The 24,801-nt window shown below is 39.9% G+C and overlaps 2 protein-coding genes across 4 annotated transcripts in view; one reads left to right on the top strand and one right to left on the bottom strand.

Moving 5' to 3' along the window:
• The window catches only part of mprip (myosin phosphatase Rho interacting protein), a 45,753-nt gene extending 41,512 nt beyond the window's left edge, over window positions 1-4,241 (bottom strand). For 2 of the 3 annotated variants that reach the window (XM_012916257.4, XM_004575934.4), the window contains exon 1: window positions 3,194-4,241. In XM_012916257.4, coding sequence (XP_012771711.1) covers window positions 3,194-3,316 — 123 coding nt within the window. In that variant the 5' untranslated portion in view covers window positions 3,317-4,241. The remainder of the gene's footprint in view (window positions 1-3,193) is intronic. The other variant, XM_004575935.3, reaches the window with a different exon arrangement.
• A 425-nt stretch (window positions 4,242-4,666) lies between these two features.
• dhrs7cb (dehydrogenase/reductase (SDR family) member 7Cb) lies at window positions 4,667-9,563 on the top strand. The gene is made up of 8 exons (XM_004575936.4): window positions 4,667-4,873; window positions 5,802-5,858; window positions 5,950-6,106; window positions 6,191-6,303; window positions 7,072-7,282; window positions 7,373-7,465; window positions 7,794-7,955; window positions 8,075-9,563. Exons 3-8 carry the CDS (start codon window positions 5,953-5,955, stop codon window positions 8,281-8,283), a joined length of 942 nt encoding a protein of 313 aa, XP_004575993.1. The 5' UTR covers window positions 4,667-4,873; window positions 5,802-5,858; window positions 5,950-5,952; the 3' UTR covers window positions 8,284-9,563.
• The last annotated feature ends 15,238 nt before the right edge of the window (window positions 9,564-24,801 follow it).

The following is a 24,801-nucleotide window of genomic DNA, read 5'->3' as shown; positions in this document are numbered from 1 at the left end:
CAGCGGCTGGTTTTGAGGAATGCCAAGTAACAGAAGCTACCAAAATGCATATCATACTCTAATGATCGGCACATCCTGTTCTCTAAAAGCTGCTGCAGCTTTAGAGAACACTAAGCATCTTGCTGAATTTGAACTGAGGCAGTGTGTCCTCCAACTGAAATGCAGATAGAGGAATCGAGTGGTAGTTCTAACTGATACTCTGAGAAGTACGTTTATTTAGCCGGGGGTGCTGTTTTCACTGTCCCAGCTTGTTGGTGACAAAAACAAACGCAGCTGGGTGCGACACCAGGGGACCCATGTGAAAGCCATCCCACTATCACAGCAGTGATCCTCCACACAAAAGACTGGAACAGAACTGACAGGCACAGAGCCGTGGATATGATCTCTAGCCCGTTGGGTGTGTAGTGCAGCCTGCAGTCAGTAACTGCGTTGGAACATTTGGTACATGTTAAACCTATAGGCTGGCTCATAAGCTCAAATAGTGGGATGTTGAGCAGCTGCCGGTGGGGAGCTCTACTCTATTTCCCAACCCCGCACTTCCTTTCTCTCCCTGTGACTCCTGCTCCCACTCCTCAAGTCCCAACACATCCCAGCTCGTCTTTCTCCGGGTCTCCCACGTGTGTGTAAACCTTCGCCTGACTGCATGCTCCATCACTGTCTTGCCTCCCACCAACTCTCCCTGAAAACACGATCAGTTTTCTCCAATGGGAAGAGACCGCCAGCTCCAGTCTGCGAGCACAAAGTCACAGATTGAATGCTGTGACAAAAGACGGGGACCTTGTCGGGGCACACAAACTCCTTTGGTGCATGCCGACTGTAACAAAAGAATTTGAGGCAAACTCCTCCCCCAACCCACCTTTTATTCCAACAGCGCTGAACCGAGTGATTGTTTATACTGGACACTATCCTTCAGACATTCGGCTCTCATCTCTTTGCATAACTTTTCAATGCGGGCTGCGTGTTTCAAAGCTGAATCTGCAATCTTCAGCTGCTTTTGAGCTCTGAATAACTTTATTTAATTTAGGACTGAAATTCACTTAGCCAAATCAGCTGGTCACGGTGTTTTAACAGCATCACGCAGCTTTAGTGGAGCCTCCTTTTCTCTGGGTTGTTGAGTTCATCCCCTCAGTCTCTGCCTGGATCAGTGTCTCAACACTGGGAACAATTTTATAACTCCTAACCCTCATCTTGGACCTGCTGAACAAGACTCAGAAGTTTAACACTGATTAAATGGTGTTACATAACACAGCTTTAGGCCAGTAATGACCTGGTGTCTGGTGCGGAGGGCTAACTGGTTGTAAGAATGTCCAGAAAGCATCCTCACAAACCTTACTAATGCAACTGAGCTCTCTGTAAACTGTTTGAATAGCTGAGACATTGTCCCAGTCGCTTATGGGCGACTGGGACAACAGAGATGAGCAAAGACTGATTTCTAGAATGCCAGAGAAGTAAGACTCTCTGGTTCCTGTGGGAGAGAGTGCGGGCCAGGTCACAGGGAGATTAAAGGAAGTGATGTAACCATTACTCAAACCATCCAGACTTGGGGGTGTAAGAGTTAACATCCAAAAAACTCTTTTTAAAAAAAAGAAAACAAGTGCATGCCCCCCACACACTCGCACAGAAGATGCTGACGTTGCTGTTACAGCTCTTAAGCCACGTTCACGGGCCCATCTGGGCCTCATCATCTGGGATCAATTACAGTATACAACAGAGACTAAACTGATCTGAGCGCGAGGGACTGAAAAAACTCGCTCATGACATGATCTCAACTGAATGCAGCCTCACTTCACAATCCCATTCAATGATACCCATGTGGGGCTGTGAAGCTGTAATGTTTAAGTATCGTACAAGCAACAAGTGAATATAGGAGTTGTTTTTTGTTGTTGTTGATTTTTTGGCATTTCTGTAGTTTTATTCCACTGTGGTGTGAACTGTATCATTGTTTCCACAGGACGTTAATCTAGGTAGTGGGTTCACCACAGTGGACCCAAAGAGAAGAGAGAGAAAAAAATCAATGTAAAATGCTTCTGTTCACTTCTGTCCACTATGATTCTCTTCTTGTGAAAATTAAGAGCTTGTTTTAACTAAACCTAACAATCAGTCCTCAAACACATCCTGGTCCTGGAACGTGACAAATGCAGAACTTGCACTTCACTAAGGCTGAGCCATCGGTCAAATGCTTGGTTAACCTGAGATTTCGACTTCCAAAGATGATAAATCTGCGTAATCAGGACAGAACTACATTTTTGGGGCTTTTATGATTTTCAAGAGGCATGCAGCCAAGGCTTGGTGAGACTGGCTAAATTGGCAAATACACCAATTATTTTCTTAACTTACTTCCTTTTCATTTGAATTGGGCTGTACTTGAAGTTTAAGGTCATCGCAGTTGAATAAATGCTTTACTAATGTTTACCACAAAGGCGGTAAATGTTAAAAGTACAATCACTGACCAAAATAATTGTGATTATGGTTTTTGAAATAACTGAGCAACACTACTGCTCACAACCACCGTGGAAAAGAGGTGTTAGTCCCAGTGTAGGCACCGATTCTCCAAGTCTCTGGTCAAACACAATTTTTCCAATACACATTCCTTCAAATAGTCTTTTAATAAAGGTCATGGCTGTCTAACACTTTTTTTCCCTAATTTTTTCATTTCAGAGATGTACTCGAGATAGCACAAATGAAGCATTTTCATACTCATACTATTCTTGTAACAGTGACAATAAAAATCTATTCAGTGACTCCTGGCGCCCCTCGGATAGGTGACCGTTAAAAAAAAATCTTTTTTTCCCCTTTAGATTTTCACCTGTCTGTATATTAAGGAAGTAAAGAAATCCTAAGAGTTCTTATGATTCAGCCAAAATAAACCTCCTTGACTTTCTCTACGCAGACACTGCAATGCTGTCTCGCAAGTCTTTCGGAGACTGGTTGCATCACAAGCCAAGAAAACTGTTTCTTTATTGACGTGATCGTTAATCAGCTCGACTCATCAAGAGGGCTGTGCCAACCTTTTGTCGTTTAAATATAACACATAACAGCTTTATAGCAACAAGCCTGTCACCGCCAACCTCAATTCTTCAAAGCTTGATTAGCGACCAGTAAAATCTCTCTTTTAAAAATTTTTTTTTAGTTATTTTAACACTTTGACAGAATAAGCTTTTAAATCATTAAGCCTTCTGATCTTTTTTCTTACCTGGGTCAAATCCTGGTCTGTCAGTAGGTGCAGCTCCCGGGGTTTGAAGCAGTTCTGACATTTACTTTTGTTGAAGAAGTTTGCTTGGAATTTCCTACAGGGATTTTCTTTAGCGGTAGACATTATATTTCACCTCTTAATAATTATAATATTTTAAAAAATGAATAATTTCCGTGGGGAAACGCAGAAGGTGGAATCTCGCTGTTTTCTTGTGCGTCTCTTCTTATCCTAACTTGAAAAAAGCCCCAGCACACCGATGCATTGTCAAGCTAAAAAAAAGAAAGACCAAACCAAGAGTTTAACAGTTCTGGGACGACGTTCAAAGCTTCTTCTATCGCTTTAGCTGTATCCAATTGCTGCCTCCCAATAAATAATTAGCTGCCATCAAGCCAGCCTTCTCATCCTTCAGTGATGAATGCCTTTCAGTCCATGGCCTGCAACCACAAAGCGTAGCGGCAAGAAGGTGGCTAATATCCTGTTAGCTTTCCAATGGGTATCCAGATCAATAACGTGATGGTGTGAGCCGCAAAAGCAACATTTGTACACAGTTATGGCCTTCGAGCTCCGGGAAAACAGTGTCATTTAAGTAACAACGCACTCCCATATGAAAGACTCAATCCAAAAGGCGGCTCACAGTCAGACAGGAGGCTACTATCCCGTTCGCAGCACTCAGTCCATGCGAAGTTCATCCAGTGCTCCTTGCTAAGCTAGCCCAGTTAGCTCGCACACAGATAGGCTAGCTAATGAAATCCTTCCCTTGCTGGCGTATTCAACTTTTTAAAGAAAAAGACTCGATCAAAAAAATCAAAAAGCTTCATGTGCTTTCCTCCCAGGTGGGAACACAGTATGCAGGGCGAGCACCTCTTGGGCAGTCACAGATGCCAAAACGAGTACTTAGGGCTTGGTTCCATAACTAGCCTGGTTAGCAGCACTGGGTTTATTTTCTTCTTTCCCAACGGAGCAAGGGGGGAGAAGACAGAAGAGAGAGCGCAAATACACACAAGCGCCTGGAATTCTACGTGCTCTCGCGATAACTGCTCACTGCCGCCACCCACCGAAAGAAGACAGTAAATGAAACGTTTTAGTTATACTTGGGGGCGCAGGCATAGTCATGCTTATGTTATTGAATGTCAAATGTGATCCTTTATTAAAAATAGAATTAATACCACTATTAATACCACTTTAAAACAAATGAGAAAACCCCGTTTTCTTTTCTTGATTTGTGTAAATTGTGTACAAATTTTGCCAGCTCAACACAACAACAACACACAGTTCAAAATATGTATTGATAGATGTTTTTGTTTTCCCCTATTTGAAAAAATTGACAACAGAATAATATATAATTTGGGAAAATGTGTTTCCTCGAAACAGCAGTACAATGCAAACTCTCTGAAGACCAAGTGCAAGTCACACTCACTTATCGTCCATCCCCTCAGGCTGGCAACAAGGAAACATGCCTTAGATGCTGCGCGCCACATATGTGTGTATTAATGGCTGACTCAAGCAGAGGCTATTATAAGCAGTAGGTTCCAGTGGACAGCAGCAAGTCAGACACACAGAGAACAGAGCTGTGTGAATGGACAAGGGACACTGAGGGAGGAGAAAGGCCTCGGTTACCTAACTAAACCCTGAAAACATCAACGGCCAGTCTTGCTGAAGGATTAGCTCCTGGTCAGCGCTGTAAGTGAACCAATAATAACACAGATTATAGGTTTGTGCATGCCTGTTGTGTGGTTGCTATAGATATGCACTTCACAAGCTGACTTAACCTCCAATTGTGTGTCAGTCCAAACATGGGGCTAAGCTGGGAATTGGATCTCTGGATCATCAGTTTTAATATGGCTTAGGGGTTTCCTTAATGTGTTTTCCTCAAGTAAAGCAGGAAAAGTAAGGTTATTTAATTTATTTATAAATTATATTACATTATAAATGTGAGGCTCCCTGGCTGCCCCCCTTAGGGTATCCTATGACACTATCCTGGAGGTGACATAGTGCAAGAAAATTCTGTGGCGGCATCACGGCCAGAATATATTTAGCTGTTCTCCATAAACTCACTTTACATGGCAAGTGTGTAGCAAGGCCTCCAAATGCAATCTGTTACCCCAGGACAGTTAACACAGTTATAACAGAAGAACACATTCAAAGCAAATGTGCCTACTATATTGGTCTCAAAGTGTCTTTCAATATAGGGAAGGTACAAATGACATTTGTCATTATAGGGTATATACTGATCTGCTTTTCAGCTACAGTTTAGAAGAGACTGCTAACACCACCCTCACATGTGTGCAAAATTATAAGTTGGATCAACAGCTGATTATCTCAGCTTAGTACTAAGACTGGAAGCAGGGTGAAACAGCAAGCTTAGCCCGTCTAAAGGTAGAAATTTAACCTACAAATACGAATGTACAACATTTCTATTTAACATATTAGTTTGTATGTAAAATAACAACAGCAAAATAAATAAATAAAATTAAATAAAATAAAGAGAAAAGAAAATATATGTGGTTTTTCACTTAGTTACTCCAGATATGCTGTTAGGCTTTAACTATTCTTTCAGTGTTTATGGATAATGGTTATCACATTTACGTAACATGTGAAAAATTTCCAGTTGGAGATCAGGAGGGGGTACATACTTCTGGGAAGGTTTCATCAGAAAGAACATCTGGTATATTTTGAAACCATATATTATACGATATTATATTATAGTTTTTATGAGTACTCTCCCCACACTGACCGGTCTTTTTTCTCTGCTACAGAACATGGGCCTCCCCTCGGTGATAGTGCTGCCCCTGCTGATCGTTGTGGCAGCAGGCGTGTACTACATCTACAATGAGATTTTGCACTTCATGTCCAAGTCCTTAGTACGAAACAAAGTGGTGGTGATCACTGATGCTGTGTCTGGGGTGGGGACCGGTAAGGGATCCAACTTGTGTTTTTATTTTTTAATTTTACTTTGATCTGAACTCAACATTTAATGAACATAATCTTCTTTTCCAGAGTGTGCCCGTCTCTTCCACAAGGGTGGGGCCAGACTGATCCTTTGTGGGACTGGCTGGGATAAGCTGGAGTCTCTGTATGACTCTTTGACAACTGATGCTGACCCCAGAGAGGTGAGGAATTTATCAGTTAACTTTTAATATGGCTGTTTCAGTAAAATTAATGTCTGTTATTATGTGCAGGAAGCTTTTGCAATAAGGTGATAACCCTTAGCACACAGCAAAGCCTTCTCCTACTATACCAAAACAAATTACCAAAATAACTGACAGGAATTGACATGTGACACCAACTTGGCTTTTCAAGTTTTACAGTTTTCTTAATTAGCAGAATATCAGGTTTTGTCCTTGTCTTTACCGTAATCCTGCTCACTCACCACCTCACAGGTCACCACTTCCTCTGGAGAACACAATAGCAGGATATCATGTCAGACAGCAAGTAGTGCACCACATGCCTTCTATGTACAAGCCCAAGCACATGGATGTTTATGGGATGAAATCTAGTATATGTATGACACAAAGCTGAAACCTTTCTGCTTAGAGTTATGGTTGCTATCCTTGGAATATCCTTTCTTTTATTAAGGACTGTGTTCTTGATCTTTGAAGACAGAATGGTGACAGAATTACTCAAAAAGCTCAGTTAACCCTCATAACCTCTTTCTAATGCTTTTTAATTTGATATGAAGCCAAGAATAGAATACTAAATTTTGTTAAGTGAAAATGGAGCTAAAAGAAAATCTTAACGCTAATATGAAGCTCGTGATTAGCTTAGCTTAGTAGCCTGTAAACCTCCAAGCAGGAGGAAAACAGCTTCAGTCTATCTAAACATAGCTGTCCATCAGTTACACACGTGTTCAAATTAAACTAACCCTTGTTTATCGACAGACATTTGCCCCAAAGTTGGTAATTCTGGACTTCAGTGATATGGACAGTATGGAGGACGTGATTGCTGAGGTGGTTGAATGTTATGGTTGTGTGGACGTGCTGATCTGCAATAGCAGTATGAAGCTGAAGGCGCCGGTTCAGAGTATCTCCTTGGAACAGGACAGAAATATCATGGATGTTAACTACTTCGGCCCAAGCACTCTAGCCAAAGGTGGGGTTGGCATTCTTAGAAATCCAGTAGCATTTCTTTGAGTTTGTTATTATTAAGATCTTATGAATGATATTTTTAAAAATGCGGCAGGTGTTCTTCCAATGATGATTTCAAGACGATCAGGCCACATTGTGCTGGTCAACAGCATCCAGGGCAGACTGGCTGTTCCATTCAGAAGTTCATGTGAGTTCCCGGCAAAGGTCACTACAACTCTTTAGAAGTACACTTAGCACTGAATAAAAACAAGAGCAGTGAGCAAGATCTTTGCAAGTAATACATTTTTACTTTTTATATGTGATTCCATTTTAAATCATCTTTACCTAATTATTTAAACATATATGGAATTGCTAGTTAATGGTTAGGTATGCCTAGGTACAACCTATGGCGTCAAAGGACAAAACAGGCAACAATTGAACAAAGTATGCTGTATGGTATGTGTGGATTTCTTCCGTGCTTGCCACACTTCTTTTGTGAGTGTATCATTATGCGTGTTTGTGTTCATACCTGTCAGATGCCGCGTCTAAGCATGCGGCGCAGGCCTTCTTTGACTGTCTGCGAGCTGAAGTGGAAGAGTATGGAATAATTGTCAGCACCATCAGTCATACCTTCATCAATGCTTCTGAACCGCCGCCTGTAGAGGAACCTGTTCCCAAACCAAACCCCGTAGCTGAATGTGAGTAAAACAGTAGCAATGAAGCATTAAGGTGACTGAATGGTTCATGGAATGAATGCATGAAATGTTCCTGTTATTGTGGTGCATAGGCAAAACTAAACAAATCTGTCCTCTCGCAGTTATTGCCAGACAGCTCACCCACGGTGTGCGCCCGTCGGTCCTGGCCAATGAAATAATGCAAACCGTGAACAGGAAGAGGAAGGAGGTTCTGCTGGTCCACCCCATCCCCAGGGTGGCTCTCCATCTGCGCTCCCTCTTCCCCCCCTTCCTCTTCGCTGTGCTGGCTGCTGGAGTGAAAGACTCAGTGTTGGCTGAGCAGATGCAGTAGAAGAAAGGCTATTGTGTGCGAGAAAGAGATGAGCAGTAAAGCTCACTTATTTTTTTTGGGGGGGGATATGCCAATTAAGTAAATGTATTAAGGACTATATCCTGAGGATTCCAGATGGGTTTGTAATAATAATGCTGAACAGATTGTTAATAATGACCAGTAAAGCACCTTAAGATGCAACGATAGAGGCCTTAAAGGTGCTTTTTGGAATTACCCTCTGCAGAAATGAATGACTATCACCAGGGGGCAGTGTTTTACCTGTGGCTGTATAGAGATACGTGCTGCTGTTTAACCTTTTAAAGTATGAACCTTGAAACAATTACCAGAAAATTCTCGTTTTTGGGGGGGAAATGGAGTTTTTATTGGAGCTCCTGACATATAAGTTTTAATTTGTATCATATTTGCTACATACAACATTTTTTTGTCATAATTTATTGCTTAAAAACATATTGTGCAATTTATTGTTTAAGTTTTTCAGAGGAGTGGTGTCATCACACTGATGATGAAGAAGTTTAAAAAACTCACAAAACCTCTTGTACTAAATATGATACCTTAGGAGCTAAAGGGTTAACTTGTAATATTTCTTTTTTCTGCCACTTTAATTCTTTGTCCTATAAATAATGGCTACATTAACTTACTGCACCATCTAGTGGTACAACTGATCTTACACAAAAGTACTACAAGCCCCTTCAGTTTCAAATGATAATGCTCAACACAACTCATCAATCCATTTTTGTTTTTAACTTTCTGAAAAATAGGACTTTCTAAATGAATGAATTCATAATAGTTGCTTTTAGACACAGGATGTTTTTGCCCATTTGTGGCAGAGGAAACAAGGTGTGAACCCATTAATCTCATAAAGCTTGAAAGGCTAACATGATAGCATTTAATTAGAAAGCCAACAAGCTGATTTTTGATAAGATATAGTCTCTCTCGCATCTCCACCAGCAAGCATCCAGCTCTTTGTCTTCACTGCTCAACAGCTTGTGATGAAAATGAAATTATATCAAATCAAATCACTGACCTGGGATGACCTCAAATGTTCCTCATTTATTGTAATTATACGGGTTGTGCTTTTTCACCGTATCTTATGTTGCCTGCCTGTTTATTCCTCTTAATTTAGACATTAAATTTCATGTATAGATTAGATTAGAGTGAAACTGTACTGATGCCTGCAGGGAAATGGATCTGATTAAGTGCAAGTCAAGCAGGAAGCGCTTTTGATGATTACAAAACCAAGAGAAAATGGAATAATTGCAATAAATATTAGTCTTAGCTCACCATGTTTCCTGTCTTGTATCTTGCACATTGGCTATCTCATCCTATTAGCAGATAAGCCCTTTTCCAGAAATGAGTCTTCCCATAAGAAAATATAATGCATGATGGTGGTGTTCATGAGCTACACACACAAAATTCATGAAATGATAGAAGAGTAAAGCGATTTTCATCATATAACCTATTTCATTTTATTATTTTTCTTTTTCATGCAGTCATGGTAACAGGTAATTACACTGATCATTAATATATCTTTAGAAAATGCCACCAGACCGTATTCTCATGGAAGGGCTGGTCCTTGGGCCTGACTTTTGTTTCCTTCTTTCAGGTCCTAATTCAGTGCTCCTCCCATTTCCTAAAGGAAATGAGTTCACTTTGTTGGGAGTCTAAATAAACTGTTTTCCTCCCAACATCTCTCTCTCTTTCTCTCTCTTTCTCTCTTTTTTGAGGTGCTATCAGTACAAGTGGACTTAGTTGAATTATTATTTTGTCGATCTCTCTGCTTGTTGTGTTGTGAATGAACTGGGAATAATAAATGGGAGCTGATATACACTTTTTGGTAAAATATTATCATGTTTATAGCTACAAATCAAATCTGGGAGACTCCGCGTTGCTGCAAGAAAGATGTGCATCCAAGAAGAACTGAGCGGGTTATTAATGCATTATATGGGTCTAAGGATGATTGTTGCCAGTTAGCTTTTTGATTCATGATATATAGAAGTGGTCTGGACCCACAAGCCCATAATGCCGATTCTGCTAACTTCAATACACAGACCTGCCAGAACCTAACAGTAAGTAATGTTTTGTGTTCTTCTGCAGACTGTTCAGGTCAGGTTTACATGGAGTAATAGTTTGATGTAAAGTGGCTGTAAATTTAAGAGTAACTTTATATGTTCTTCAGTTCAGTCTGTCATTTGATTACTTTGACACCCCCCTCCAAAAAATCTTTAATTCCTGGACTTTGTTTAAATATTACCTTTAAAATTCTTGTTATTACTGATATTTTGTTCCTAATTATTTGTACCTGCTTGGTATTCTTTCTTATTTGAATTTAATGTGAACTGGTGTTGTGCTGCTGGAATCATAATTTCCCTGAGGGACCCTCCCCAAAGGATTAATAAAGTTCTATTCTATTCTATTCTATTCTATTCTATTCTATTCTATTCTATTCTATTCGTCTTTGAAAATGCACATCTGACACCTGGCCCCTTCAACAATGTCTTTACAACATAACTATAACATTTACTTATGAGTCATGGAAGCATTACGTTATATGAGAAAGATGCGTAAGTGGGCACATGTATGTAAAAGTCAAACTATAAATGAATGTATTTCCCTGTGCATCCTCCAGGTGGCAGCAGCTCATAGTTATTATGAAACCACCACATGACTGGCGATGAGCCTCCTTTCATAGTTCTTATCCAAGGGAAAAATCGCCCCAGCATTTATTCTGATGAAATATTAACTCCCTCTGTTAATTTCTGACTTATGAAATGTATAATGTATAATAAATAGACACAAATTCATAAGCTGTGACCTATTTTTCATCAATTTTGTTTTTTGTCACGTCTCACTATGCCACCTCTCCTCCACTGTTGCAACAACTGTTTTTGCTGTGCAATAGAAAATAAGAAAACCAAAACCAAACAAAAAATCCCACAAAAAACAAGAAACCATATGAATTCCAGTTTGTTAATAACACTGGTTATTCCCTTTAAAAACTGCTGCATGACAAAGACCTTTTTCATGATGTTTACACAGATGTCTTACGCCTAATTACATGCCGCTCTTGGATTTATTGCTCTCATCATTTCAGGGCTGCAGGACACGAGCTGCTAGAATGCTTTGGGATCAATATTCACCCATGTGCTTGGAACATTTGGCACATTATATCAGAGACAACACGTCATACAGGATGTCCAGTTCTTCTTGTTACAACCGTGACGTTAATGAGGAGTAAATCCAGCAGATCTGGTCGAAGCAATGTGTGTGTGGGAGGAAGGGAGAGAATATGTGCACCAAGTCCAGCTGGTATGCGTGAGTCTGTCCTCCAGGTCACTCTCCTCTGGGGAGTTCCACATTTTTTTGTCTCCGGGGCCTCCGGACAGGAATGCCCCTTCAGTGTTCACATGAATAAATGCAGCCCTGACACATTTCCACATGTCACACAGGAAGGATTTCTTTAAGGCACTCAGCTGGAGTCACCAAATTGGCATTTGGATCAGACACATTTACATACGTCACATATGTCATGTATGTTGCATTGAGTGCAAAAGAGGCCAGCTCTTACATATGAATAATTGTTTAACAAGAGTTTCCTGGGAAGACTGCGAGCACGCTGCATTATATCAGCCATAAAATTGTCACATTCATTTCTGCTTAAAGGTTGCTCAAATGGAAAAGCATCAAGGTGCACGGGGCTATCTGTGAATGATCTAAGCCTAATAGTTTCTCTCAATCATCTGTCTGGGCTGGGTGAGCAATATGTTGATAAGACCCAAACAACACGGCGGGGATGATTGACCTGAAGCGATATTCAGAGAGATGCATCCTGTATGCAAGCCATGACTTATATATGAGAATCACCTCACAATGACGTCTGCTGCTCAGAAATGCTCTTTCCATGAGCGGGGTGATCACCCTTATCAATTTTTTAAAGCCCGGGTTATTGACACTGTCCTGACTTATGGAGGTTATGCAGAGGCCATGGTAATGATTCCCTAAGCTTCCACATACAACACCAGAGGGGCTGGCTCTTACTCTAAAATATTGGATGATAGCAGATTTTACTGGGCCATTGAGCATTACTGTAATGTCTTCTTTGTCCATCTGGATATTTATATTCTCCTCTGTGACATGCAAAACAAGACATATTGCAGAAAAAGGGTCAAAAATGACCAGTGAGCGTGCATGCTTTTCAATATCGATTCAGTATTATTATTTACAGGATGCTGAACGGGTTTTCCTCAGCTGAAGTAAAAGCTGCACAAAGAAGACTCAGACACCACAATCAACTAGCTTTTTATTTGGCTTTGCATTTACTTGGATAGTTTTAATCTTTCATTAATGACGAACTTTACAAATAATGGCGTAAGTCCAGCTGTGACAGCCATACATCAATTAGTGTAACATACATCTGCACAAAAAGCTGTTAATGAATTGCTAGTTTGCAGCATCAGTTCTTTGCAAGCACTCATTTCTCCTAAACACCCCTGGAGTTGACCCACCACCAAGAGAAGATATTAGCTCTTAAGGGAATGTGAACAGCCATCAGTCTGAATAGATTATCTATAGGAGGCAGTTAATGTTAATATGGTATAATAGAGTGGCAACACTACTACCACAAATGTGCAGGTGTCATAGGCGTGTATACTGGAAGTAGATTGTCAAAAATCCATCCGCTTATCCTTTTCAGGGTTGCTGGAGCCTATCGCAGCTGTCTTAGAGGCAGGGGTACACCCTGGACAGGTTGCCAGTCTGTCGCAGGGCTAACACATAGACAACCAATTTAGAGTTTCCAATTAACTTATTTTCCCACTAAGTGCATGTCTTTGGGAGGAAGCCAGAGCTCCCGGAGAGAACCCACACAAACTCCACACAGAAAGATCACAGCCTGATGGTGGAATTGAACTCAGGACCTTCTTGCTATGAGGCAACAGTGCTAACCACCGTGTTATCAAAAACAACAAAAAGCAATTATGACAGTCAGCTCACACAGAGGCTATTTTGAGCAGATGTATATAGTGAAGTTTGGCATGTGACATCACGTCCAACAACTTATGTTGTTTAAAGGAAATTATCGCTGCTGTTTCTTTCCTCACAGTGCCTATATTCTGCTGTTGGGTGCAGCAATCACCCCCAACTATTTATCTGATACAGCAGCATCAAATAAATAGTAGGGAGATAAATAGTTGTATTAGCTATAAGTAATTAGAATTTTTAAAGTCACCAGTATCTATTTCAAACATTTGATCATTTTACATTTTTTATATTTATAGTTTTATTTTCACTACTCTCCTCATATCCATCTCATCCTTTTCCTCTTCACCTAAAACCCTCTCTCCTGAAGTTTGGATTTTAACTAATCCTACAGAAAGACGATTATTTATTCTTGATATTCTCACAATTCGTTATTGACAGCAGATAAGAAATATTCTACCCACTGTGGACAGCTGACAAGAGCGGCAAAACAAGATAACATTATAAGCTAACAGAATGCCAGCTAATTTTAGACTGCAGTGTCCTAAAGGGCCAAGGTACTTTCAGGAAATCATATTTATTTATTTGTATATCTACTAATCTAATAATGTAATAAAATAATCCTCATGTAAAAAAAATAAGTAATTCAAATACTGGTTAAGTATTTGAATTGTGAAAATCTATTGTGAAAATCTATTGTAATCAAAAGATAGACTGCTAAGCTAGCGTAGTTAGGCTTTGGGTAGCTAAGAAAGACTAGAACGAAAACTGGGGGGAAAATCTACTCTTTGATTTATTCAATATAATAAACTCCTCTATAAAGATAAAGAGATAAGCATTCAAACAGATGTTTACATTTTGTCAAACAAGAAAAAAAAATAGTAAAATAGCTTTAGCTACACTTTTGAAGTCTCAGCAATAACTAGCTAAGCTAATGTGCAGATGCTACATTTAGGTTTAGAAACAGTAGCTGGTGAAAATCTTTGTAAAATGGATTTTTACAGCCTACTTAAAACATGTTTTAACTAACTGCAAACAACTAATTATGTAATCTGTTTGTTCCAAACATTTTAGATAAAAAATAACAGCTGTATAGCCAGATGATTCAGAATATAACATAATGTGTTGATTTATAATTATTAAATTTTTTTTGTCACTTTGTTTTGTTTATACATGCAGTTGCCATTAGGCCTATTATAATTCAGGGGCATTTGCAGGACTTTTTTTTTTTTTTTACATTGGCTGGTACCAAGAGAGAAACATTAACATATTAGGGGCCAACAAGAAATGAGAAATAATTACAGGGTGCAACACATTTTACTGCACAAGAGTTTAAACTTTAATCTGTATTCGTTTCAAGTGTGTTTACAATGCAGGTTTTGGTTTAAGTACTCCATAATGCATCGAAGCAACAAAAACGACTATTTTTTCAAAAGACAGTGAAAAGCAGTAGGACAATTAAAACTACAACGCAGGGTGGCAATTTCAGAATATAAATACACTAAATAGCATCTGCTGAAAAATAAATAAAGCTACACCTATAACCTTCAAAGACTTCAAAGAAAAGATGAATTTACCAACCAACTAACAAACTCTATTTATTGTTTAAACCTGATTGAGCTCTAATAAACATCTGTTTGTGTAATATTTGGTTCCAAATGGAGAATTAAATTCACACAAAGGGGAAGACTTTGGACAGAAGCAACCAGTCATCCTAAGCAAACTACACAGGATTAAACTATTCTTTCAAGGCATTATCACAGCATCACGTCATGTTGATAAGGGATTTCTTTAGTCATAGAAGTCTTCCTAATCCCTCAGTCTTGTTTGGTTTAAAGATTACACATATTTAATCTTAAAGCGAAAGTTTGCCTTAATCTCCCATAAATCCCAGCAAGCGCTACTTCCCACATATCCGTGCACTTCAGAAACAAGTTTCTCACAGACGCAGGGTTTTTTGCAAGAATACGGCCAAGCTGCTAGTTACAGATTAGGGATTTTTAATGTTTAATCCTTCGATTTTCTTGCTTTTGAGACAGAAAAGTATTATAATGTTTCTCATGACCCTCAAATCAAGAGGGAGCGCAGATATAATTATGTTACCAGAGAGATTTGAATCAGCATTACAGCTGGCCAGGCGAAAGCCTTCAGTCCTAATCCAGAGTCTTTGTTCTGAAAATAGATTTGGGTTAATTTGACAAGTGCAGAGTTTATGGTTTCTTTTTAAAGTTTAATTGTGACCATCGGTAACAGTTCTCTTAACGATCCCACTCAAAACTAACTGAAGATGTTAATAAAGTTCGAGTGTCTCTATTGATTGTCTGTCTATTATCAGTCAATGTATTGGGTAGTAACTCAATGTTCAATGTCAGGCGCTGCCACTGCCTTGGCTTTATTGCTGTCCTTGTAAATAATCTACTCTTTTCGATTGCATGGACAAAAAAATGGACTGTGTTTGTAACCTAAGCCCGTTAGTCTTTATCAGTGTGCAGGGCTCATGAAAAAAGTATTTGAAAAGGTGCTACAGGGGTAAGATTAGAGTAGGAATGGCTGTCTCAAGACTGAAGAGTTCATGCAAGACTGTAAATTAAAAGTTTGAGGAATTTGAAATGAAAAATTTCTTACATATAACAAAGAATTCTTTCAGATTCTATTTCTACTTTTGAACAGATTACTGTTCATGGAAATGATGCAGGAATGACGCTCCTAATTCTAGGCAATCAGAATGTAATTTCTGTCATGATGAGAGGGTAGGGACTTTAAATGTAGGGAATTTGGCTGATAAAAGGTGAGAGCTGGTTGATATGATGAGAAGACGCTGAGATTTTTGTTGGAAGTGACCAGTAGGGACAAGTAACAGAGGTAAGACTGAGAGGGTTTGTGTGCAGAGGAGGGATTGTGGATGCAATGGACAAAGGATGTTGAATAGAGAGCTGCCAGACAGGAGGAAAAGAAGAAGACCTCAGGGAGTAATCATGGATGTAGTGAGAGAGGACATGCAGAGGGTTGGTGTGGCAGAAGAGGATGTTAGGGATAGGCTGAGATGGAGACAGATGATCCTCTGTGGCGAACCCTCAAAGGACAAGCCAAAAGAAGCGTTGGCGTCTTAGGCCTGTGAATAGGGTCTGAGGTGATAACTGGTTTCTGCAAAAATATCCCTTGTACGGTGGTTCAATTCAATTTCACATCAACAGTCACATAAAGGTGCGTATATTATAAGGATGAGACAAAAGGCACAGTTTTAGAGATCCAGACATTAATAACAGCGTATGGTTAACTGCAGAGTACAAACACAGTGAAGAATCCTCCAGCAGCCTAGACCTATTGCTCCATAACTAAGGGAGGATTCAGGGTCACCTGATCCAGCCTAATGCTTTATCAAAAATAACAGTTTTAAGCCTAATCTTAAAAAGAGAGAGGGGGTGTCTGTTTTCTACAAGCAAACTGAAAACTGGTTTCACAGAAGAGGGTGTTTTATTATCCTAGGAACCACAAGTAGGCCCACAGAGAGTGAAGTGCTCTTTTAGGGTGATATGGTTATATGAGGTCTTTAAGAACAGATGGCGTCTGATTATTCAAGACCTTATATGAAGGATTTTATATTTGTTTCTGGATTCAATCAAGAGAAGCCAATATGGGAGAAATATGCTGTCTTATTCTAGTATTTTGCAGTATTTTGGACTATATGAAGGAGTTTTTAGGACAGCCTGTTAATGAATTACAATAGTCCAACCTAGAAATAATAAATGCAGGAAATAGTTTGTCAGCATCACTTTGAGATACTGAAGTTTAAAAACAGGGGTGCCTCTAGAAATAAATATAATTTAACGCACTGCACAAGTAAAGATTTCACCAAAGCTGCAGTCTGCAACATGATACCAGCATTTATGCACCTCGGCCAACTTGCTGAGCGGCAGCGTATTGGGTTCTGATGAGCCATCCATCTTTGTGCATATTGTATGAGAGCTATGGGAATCTAAATGCAACAATATTGACACTGTGCAATTAGAGTGGGGTCATTAGGGCTGCTTGCTGTTCACAGGGAGAAAAGCAAGAGCTGCATCACAGGAATCCTGTCAGGATGGGAGATGGAAAACACAAACACACACCAAAAAACTTGGACACACACACACACACACACACACACACACACACACACACACACACACACACACACACACACACAAACAAACAGTCCTAACTCTACCCGCCCCCACCATCACACACACACATGCACCCTCACCCGCTTGTCCGCTCGTCATCTAAATTAGAGTGGGGTGATGATGGGAGGAGGTGGTGGCTAATGAAACAGAAGGGGCATCGGGCAAGCAGGACTTCTAAAGTCTGTCATCTCTGGATGCTTTGACCCCGGCTCAGCGCTTCATCTTTCCAGCCTCACTGGGCCACCAAAATCTGACCCAGCAAGACATGGAGAGAGCCACAAGCTTTTCAAAGGACCTGATTGGAGAGAGCGGGAGAAAAACAAAAGCTTGTGTGCGTGCTGCAGCGTAGCGATCACCATCCAGAGGATTATATCTATGTTCCTCTTGAATCACTTACAATAACCCTACATAAGCTATGTTAGAGGAGAAGACACACTTGTGCACACACATCCTTACTTTAATTTCAACATGTGGTGTTCGGTCTCAAGCTCTACATGCACTTTAATCCCCCTTTAGTCTGTTGTCATGTGTGCTGTTTTCACATGGTAATCATTTACTATGAAAATCACTCCTTTTCATCAAACACTTAGAAGCCTAGCATACAGCTATCAGCTATAGCTTAATATATATATAAAATACATTTATTAAAAAGGGGAAATCCCTTACAGAGACCTAAACATTTGTATAACAGGCTGAAAGTAAAGCTGGCCATTTTAACTTGAGAATTAATAGAGATTCACTCACTTTTGGTGTCGGCCTCAAGGGATCATCCAAGGACTGCAGTTTTTGGGATTTTGCAGTTTCAATTTTTACTATAAAATTAATCCTTCCGCCAGCCTAGTGCAATGCTAGAGCTTAATATTAGCAGTAAAGCAAAATAACATTGTATAACAAGTCGTTACCCCCGTGTTGTTTGAACAGATGAGGACAGGGCTTTATGGCATTGACATATTTGTATTGCCTTTAGCCACATTACATTCCCTCACTGGTCTTTGTTTAAACTTTTCTGGTCTCTTTTTCATTTCCCTTTGCTTTGGTGTTAGCAGAAACTGACAGCCTAAACAGGCCTGAAGGATGGTCAGTCTAGGGGTTGAAAAGAGAGACACTGACAGAAAGAGGGGGACCGGAGTGAAAATAGGGATAATGTGGGAGAAAGAGTGAAGGCATGCATGGATGCAGACAAAAACAGCAGGAAAAATCCTAATTGTCTGTTAAGAAGACTTTTGTTCCGTTATGTGGGGCTGACAGCATTTTCTTTATGTACCCAGTAAAAGGTCCAGTGTGAATGTGTGTGGAGAGAGCGAGAGAGGGTGTGTGTGTGGCTTTTACATGGCTGCTAACAAGTCTCGGATCACTGGTTATGAAAAGAGCTGCTGGTACCCGTTGTGTTTCTGCCGATGGAACTCTACCCCTTGATTGGCTGGCGGGAGCTATGCTGCTGCTGCAGGCAGGAAGGGTTATTTTGAATTAGTGAATGAAGGCCATGCGAGCTGTTGGGTAATCTTTGTGGTGAGCTACTGGGTGCCGGTGGAGCAAAGAACATGACTTTCTTCAGTGTATATGTGTTTCATTACTCTATTATAATTAATATATGTTATCTCAAAATAAATTAATCCAGGTTAAGATGGGGGACAGAGCTTCATTGTAAAATTAGAATACAAACTGCAGTAGATACATTATTGACATTAGGTTCACTAAGTTATATCAGGCATCTTTATGTGCTTCAAGCAAAACTCGTTGACCTGTTGGAGCTAATGTTTGTTGAATAAAGTTACAACAAAGTAAGATGGGTGAACTGACAGATTTGGGATTGGAAGAAAAACAGTGAAAACAAGTAAATGGCAGATGCTACATTAGTGGATTACTGGCTGCTGTGTTAGCATTAGGAGATAGAGTTACAACTTGTTAGAGTACATATTACATTTTCTTTTTAGAGGAAATATCTTTGTGCAAACCATTATGCTGCAATCATATCAGTTTGCATTTTTACTGGTCATGCTGCTGTCAAGCAGAACAATCAGTTGTTTTTCACAGTTAGATTTCTGCTATCAGATCACTATTTGGCTGATCACTGATCAAGACTGGTTAACTGATTTCTGTCTCTGACGTACTGATTCGTTCATCTTTTATAAATGTTACTCAACCAAATACATCAAGTCCTGGAAATTTCTTGGTGATAAGGAATTGCCCCCCACAAAAACAACTAATTGCATCTATGCAAAATTAGCAATGATCTTCAAATCAGTTTGGTGTTTAACGCATAACACAACTCACAGATTTACTTCCCTACAAGTTCCTTCAGTTCCCCAAACTCCCACTGGTGGTCAGACACATTGTACATGAGTCAATGTGCATGGCAGAAGCATGAGCACAGGGGACAGAGAAGGACTTGTACTCAATGAAAATTGAACCAAATTTAAATCTCTCTTGTTTGTTTTTGAAGAGGACATTCCTTTTTGAACTTTTTTATTTGATTACACTTTTGTTATGAAACAGGAGAAATCAGAATTCCATTAGATTTTAAAATTCCATTCAAGTGACATCCCTTTAACACATGGATCAAATTACACTAAGCCAGTTTGAAACCTAAAAAGCCTTTGTGGACATTTGAACATAGCAGTGGAAGATGGAAGTGGAAGAACTCATTTCTTTAAATAAAATATATCCATAATTATGATTACAGTCCATAATTATTTTAATATTGTCACATGTGCCCCTATGTCATTTGGGGGCATTGTGGATCTCAGAGAGGAGCCGGTTGCAGAGAGGCAGCAGCACTGAAGATTTTGTCCCTGAAAGACTGTATTGTGGTGTGAGGGATGAAGAGCTAGCCTTTGTCTGCAAGTCTGGGATGGGGTGTAGGTTTAAGGAGAAGAACAGATAGCAAGCTGAAAGATTTTATAGATGTGGGACTTCATTATGCGTTATTGGAAGCAGAGAAGGTGGGGGTGATGGGTTGCCAGGACTTAGTGCGGCTATGAATTCTGACAGCTGAGTTCTGAACATAGTTCAGCACATCCAAGGCTTTGATACTGAGACCAAATAGGAATGCATTTATAGAGGTCAAGTAGGAGGTGATGAGGGCATGCAGGGTGTCCACTGCAGAGTCTGAGGGCACTGGCTAGAATATGTGATGAGAATGAGAGGATGAACAAGTGTTGCAGATGGGAAATTTTCATGCAAATGATGAAAAGAAGAGGCCCCAGCAGAGATACTTGAGGGACTTCTTGATTGACTAGAGCAGAGGAAGAACACGAGTCTCAGCAGGTGACAGTGTGTCCTGCCACTAAGGCAAGACTAAGACTGAAAGGACGCTACACCAGTGAGACCAACTTAGTTAGATAAACCCTCAAGAATGATGGAATGAGTGACAAAAGCTGCTGAAAGGTACAAGAGAACAAAAATGCTGACGTGGGAAGAGTCCGCAGCAATGAGGAGGTCATTTGTGCTCTTGATAAGAACATTCCAGGTTCTGTGATGTAGTCTGAAACAAGCTCCGAAAAGTTCATGGATAGACATATGGTGCTGGAGTTGGGCAGCGACTGCTCTTTCCTATTTACTGATGAATGAAAGGTTTTGGTTTTTTGTTTTAGATCTGAGGGTACGAGTCTGATTTCTAAGGCTTTGTTGATGATGTCAACTATGATGGTACACTGGTTAGGTAGGCAAGAACTGATGAAGGTTGCCAGCGTGCGATTCAGAGGACAGCTGGAGATCTTAGCTTTCACTGAGCTTTCACAAGGTGTCCAGTGGAGAGGGAATGAAGTGAAAGCATTCTGAGAATGGCAGAGAGTTTAATGCACTGGTGAACCAGGGCACAAGACAAAGGATGAAACCATAGAGTCAAATCATTGAGACAGCACACTACTGTAATACGCCACTTTGCCATCCGCTTTGTGGTTGGGAGTGTCAGAGGTCAAGTAAATCCCAGTGATGCTGGCTAGATCTGATGTATTAACAGACTTGATGTTCCTGTATGTGATGTATACCTGACACTGCCTGGGAAAGGAGGACAGAAGCAGAGAAAAGAATGATGTGGTAATCAGAGACAGCGATTTTAATACACTGTGGGCCAGTGGGGGTTGTACCAGTGGAAAACACTAAGTCTGGTGCATAACCTTTGACATGAGTGGGGTCTTTTACATGCTGTAGCAGTCTAAGAGTGACATAAATTCTGCAGGACAGGGGCTGTTATAAGGATGGACATTGACGTCCCCAAGGAGGTAACGAAGATAAGCAGCTCAGGCAGCCCAAAACTGAAGACAGTGTAAGCTTCTGGCAGGTGCTAAACCAGAATCACCTACACCTGCTTAAAACCAGCCAATGTAAAAAAAAAAAACTCTTTCAAAAGAGGTGACAGAAGGTACAGACAGCTCTTAAACCACAATGTCAGGATGATATGTAACAGCAAGCTCACCACCACACAGCAGTGTCCAAGCCACACTAGTGTAAGTCCTAAAATTTTGCCATATCTAAGTAAAGAACTTAAAATTAATATTCCTGCCAGTGATGATGTCATGTACAAGTAATGCTTTGTTAACGATAGAATGGTAGTGAAACACGTGGAATTAACAATACCACCAACACAGACCAGTCGCCTCAGGATGCCGGGCAACAATGTGGTTTGTTGTGATGACGCCAGTGCCTGTCACAGAGAAGAGCTGGGGTGGGATGCAGTGTAAACAAACCTCCGTTGGGAACCCCAGTGTACATAACAGTGCAGATGTAGAAGTTGGAGTGACACTGAGTTATTCAGGAGTAAGTTGACAGCAAAGACTCAGATGTTCAGATTTTGAATATTTTAATGGTTTTATGTTGGTAAAGCATGAAAACTGGCAGGTAGTGACTTGGACCACCTTAAACATGCTGTTGAAGGTAATGCAGAGTATCCAAAGGTGACCCACAGTCAAACTGTTATCAGAGAGCTGATACACTTTGAAGCAGTAATGCATCACAGTTAGTTCACAAGAGCACGGTATGACATGAGTATGCAGGAGCAAATGAGTAGTGTATCAGCAAAATGAATAATTTTTATAGTCAAATTTGCAGAAAAATATTTTAAGCATAAATCCAAAAATGAGATTTCCTCACTTTAAACTTTAAATGGGTATTTTTTCTGTTTTGCTTTTGCAGGGCAGTATACACAGTTCAACTGCATAAACACATTACCATTTGATGGATTGAGAATTGTTATCAGTTCTGATGGAGGCCCCACTTTAGTCATTACCACAGGGACATTGGTAGAAGCTTTGCTGGACTCATGGGACTCTGAGGATAGATGGATAGACTGGTAGTTGTGATCTCCTCTGCTCAGCTGAAATAGGCAAACAGCTCTGGTCTCTGTGGGAGTATTAGAGTATGTAGATGATAGCAAGGCTGCTTTGGAGAAGCTTAGATGAGCCTTGGCAGAAAAAAACAACAGCACTTAAAAAAATGGCAATACACAAAGCCATTACAGCATAGATATTTCTAAATATACAGTCTATTAAATGAAGCTTTTATGTCTAAGACAATGCTTCCATTAGAATTCAATGATGTTTACTCTTTCACTCAACAGAGAAGAAGACAGATATTGGCAGACTGGGATTTTAGCCCCTAGCAACATTTCTCTGGGGCTTTGCGGGCAGGAATAATATTGGTTGATGTAAATTATAAATCCAGTTTTATTTGTTAGTCCCAAATCACAACAGCACTCGGCGACCGTGGGAAGGAAAAACTCCCTTTTAACAGGACGAAACTTCCAGCAGGCTCCAGGCTCAGGGAGGGGCAGCAACTAACGGCAAATGCTCCGCAAAAGAAAGCAGAAAAAGTCTGTGAACAAAACAAACTTTTTTCTTATGGAGAAACTGGAGTGAAATATTTCTGAATACTTTTTAATGCAATTTCAGATTATCTCATATGTATTTCTGTATTATAATATTTATATTTCAATATTTATATTGAAGTTAAATGATAGTGTTGGCCAAATGGTGCCAAGTGGAAGGATTCATTTGTTTAGCTATGTCTGAGTGTCAAAAGAAGAAGCTGGTAATATTGTGTATATTAATTTATTTTAAAAAATGTTACACTGTTGTTAATTCTGTGGTTACATTTTTAAGGTCAGAATTTGTTTAGTTGTAACTAATAATTACTAAGAAACACTTGCAGTATGGGTCTTTGCTTTAATGTTAGGTCATGATCTGTACAGTGGTAAATTTATACAAAATGCTGATTGTAATAATATAACAAATTTGTTATATGTGATATTTTGTGAGCAGCCTGTTGAGATTTAATACCCAAGGGCTGCTTCATTCAGTGTCCCATACTGTTGCTCTGCTGTGATATTTTCTAGACTTCAGCTTTTTTATTTATTATTGATCAAGTTATCTAAATAAGCCATATTTATCGATAATCAGTAGCTGCTTAGCTGCACTGGGAAGATTAAAAATTTGTGCTGCCTGTTAAATTTCCTTGCTTTTTAAATAGAGCACAAAATCACAACAACAGTTGCCTCAAGGCACTTAGTTTTGTAAGGTAAAGAGCCTACAATAACACAGTAAAACCTCATCAGACGACCAACTTTGAGCAAGCACTTGGGGACAGTGGGAAGGAAAAACTCTCTTTTAACATGAAGAAACCTCTGGCATACCGAGGCTAAGGGAGGGGCAGCATCTGCTGCGACTGCTTGGAGGGGAGGGACCAGTCCACTCACCTAGAAGATGATAGAGAACATACAAACAGACATACACTACGGTTATTATACTATGATTCTATAAACCTTACCCTGACAGCAATAATAAACAATCCCCCTCCCCCCGCCAATCATTTAAATAGTTGGAATTTAAATTCAAATTTAAAAATTTGTAAACAAAGTGTGGTGTGGAGCGAATATTACATTGAGAGCAGCTGTGGTCCATATATATTTACGGTGTGGTGTCCTCAATAACCTTCTGCCACTGTAGATATTCCTTGATAAAGACAATAGTCTTGTCATCCCAAGAGTCATGCTGTGTGTGTTAGTCTGTTTATTGTGTAAACACAATACAAAGTGATTGTGTGGGCCCATTAGGTAAAAGCGACATATGTCAGAGCTCAGTCACATGGGCTTCTTTCTCTGTGGGAATACAGACAATACACAGCTGGCAATCACAGGACACACAATACCACTCAGATATGTGTGGACAGCACGAGGAAAAGATATGTAAAGCTGGCCTACATGCTTAATCTGGTTGCAAGATGTGATTGTTTTCACTGTATAATTAGGAGTAATAGGATGTTGGGTAGAACCGTTTTTTTTTTTAGATACAACAGAAAATAATTTTGTGCTGTTTAGATTCACCATATCCAGCAGAAATACAAATATTCTTAACAACCTCTCTTTATAAAAAATGTGTTTTGATAG

This window comes from Maylandia zebra, linkage group LG8 (genome assembly GCF_041146795.1).
Source record: "Maylandia zebra isolate NMK-2024a linkage group LG8, Mzebra_GT3a, whole genome shotgun sequence".
Taxonomy (NCBI): domain Eukaryota; kingdom Metazoa; phylum Chordata; class Actinopteri; order Cichliformes; family Cichlidae; genus Maylandia; species Maylandia zebra.
The sequence above is the reverse complement of the archived record's forward strand: the minus strand, read 5'-3'. Positions and strand labels throughout refer to the sequence as shown.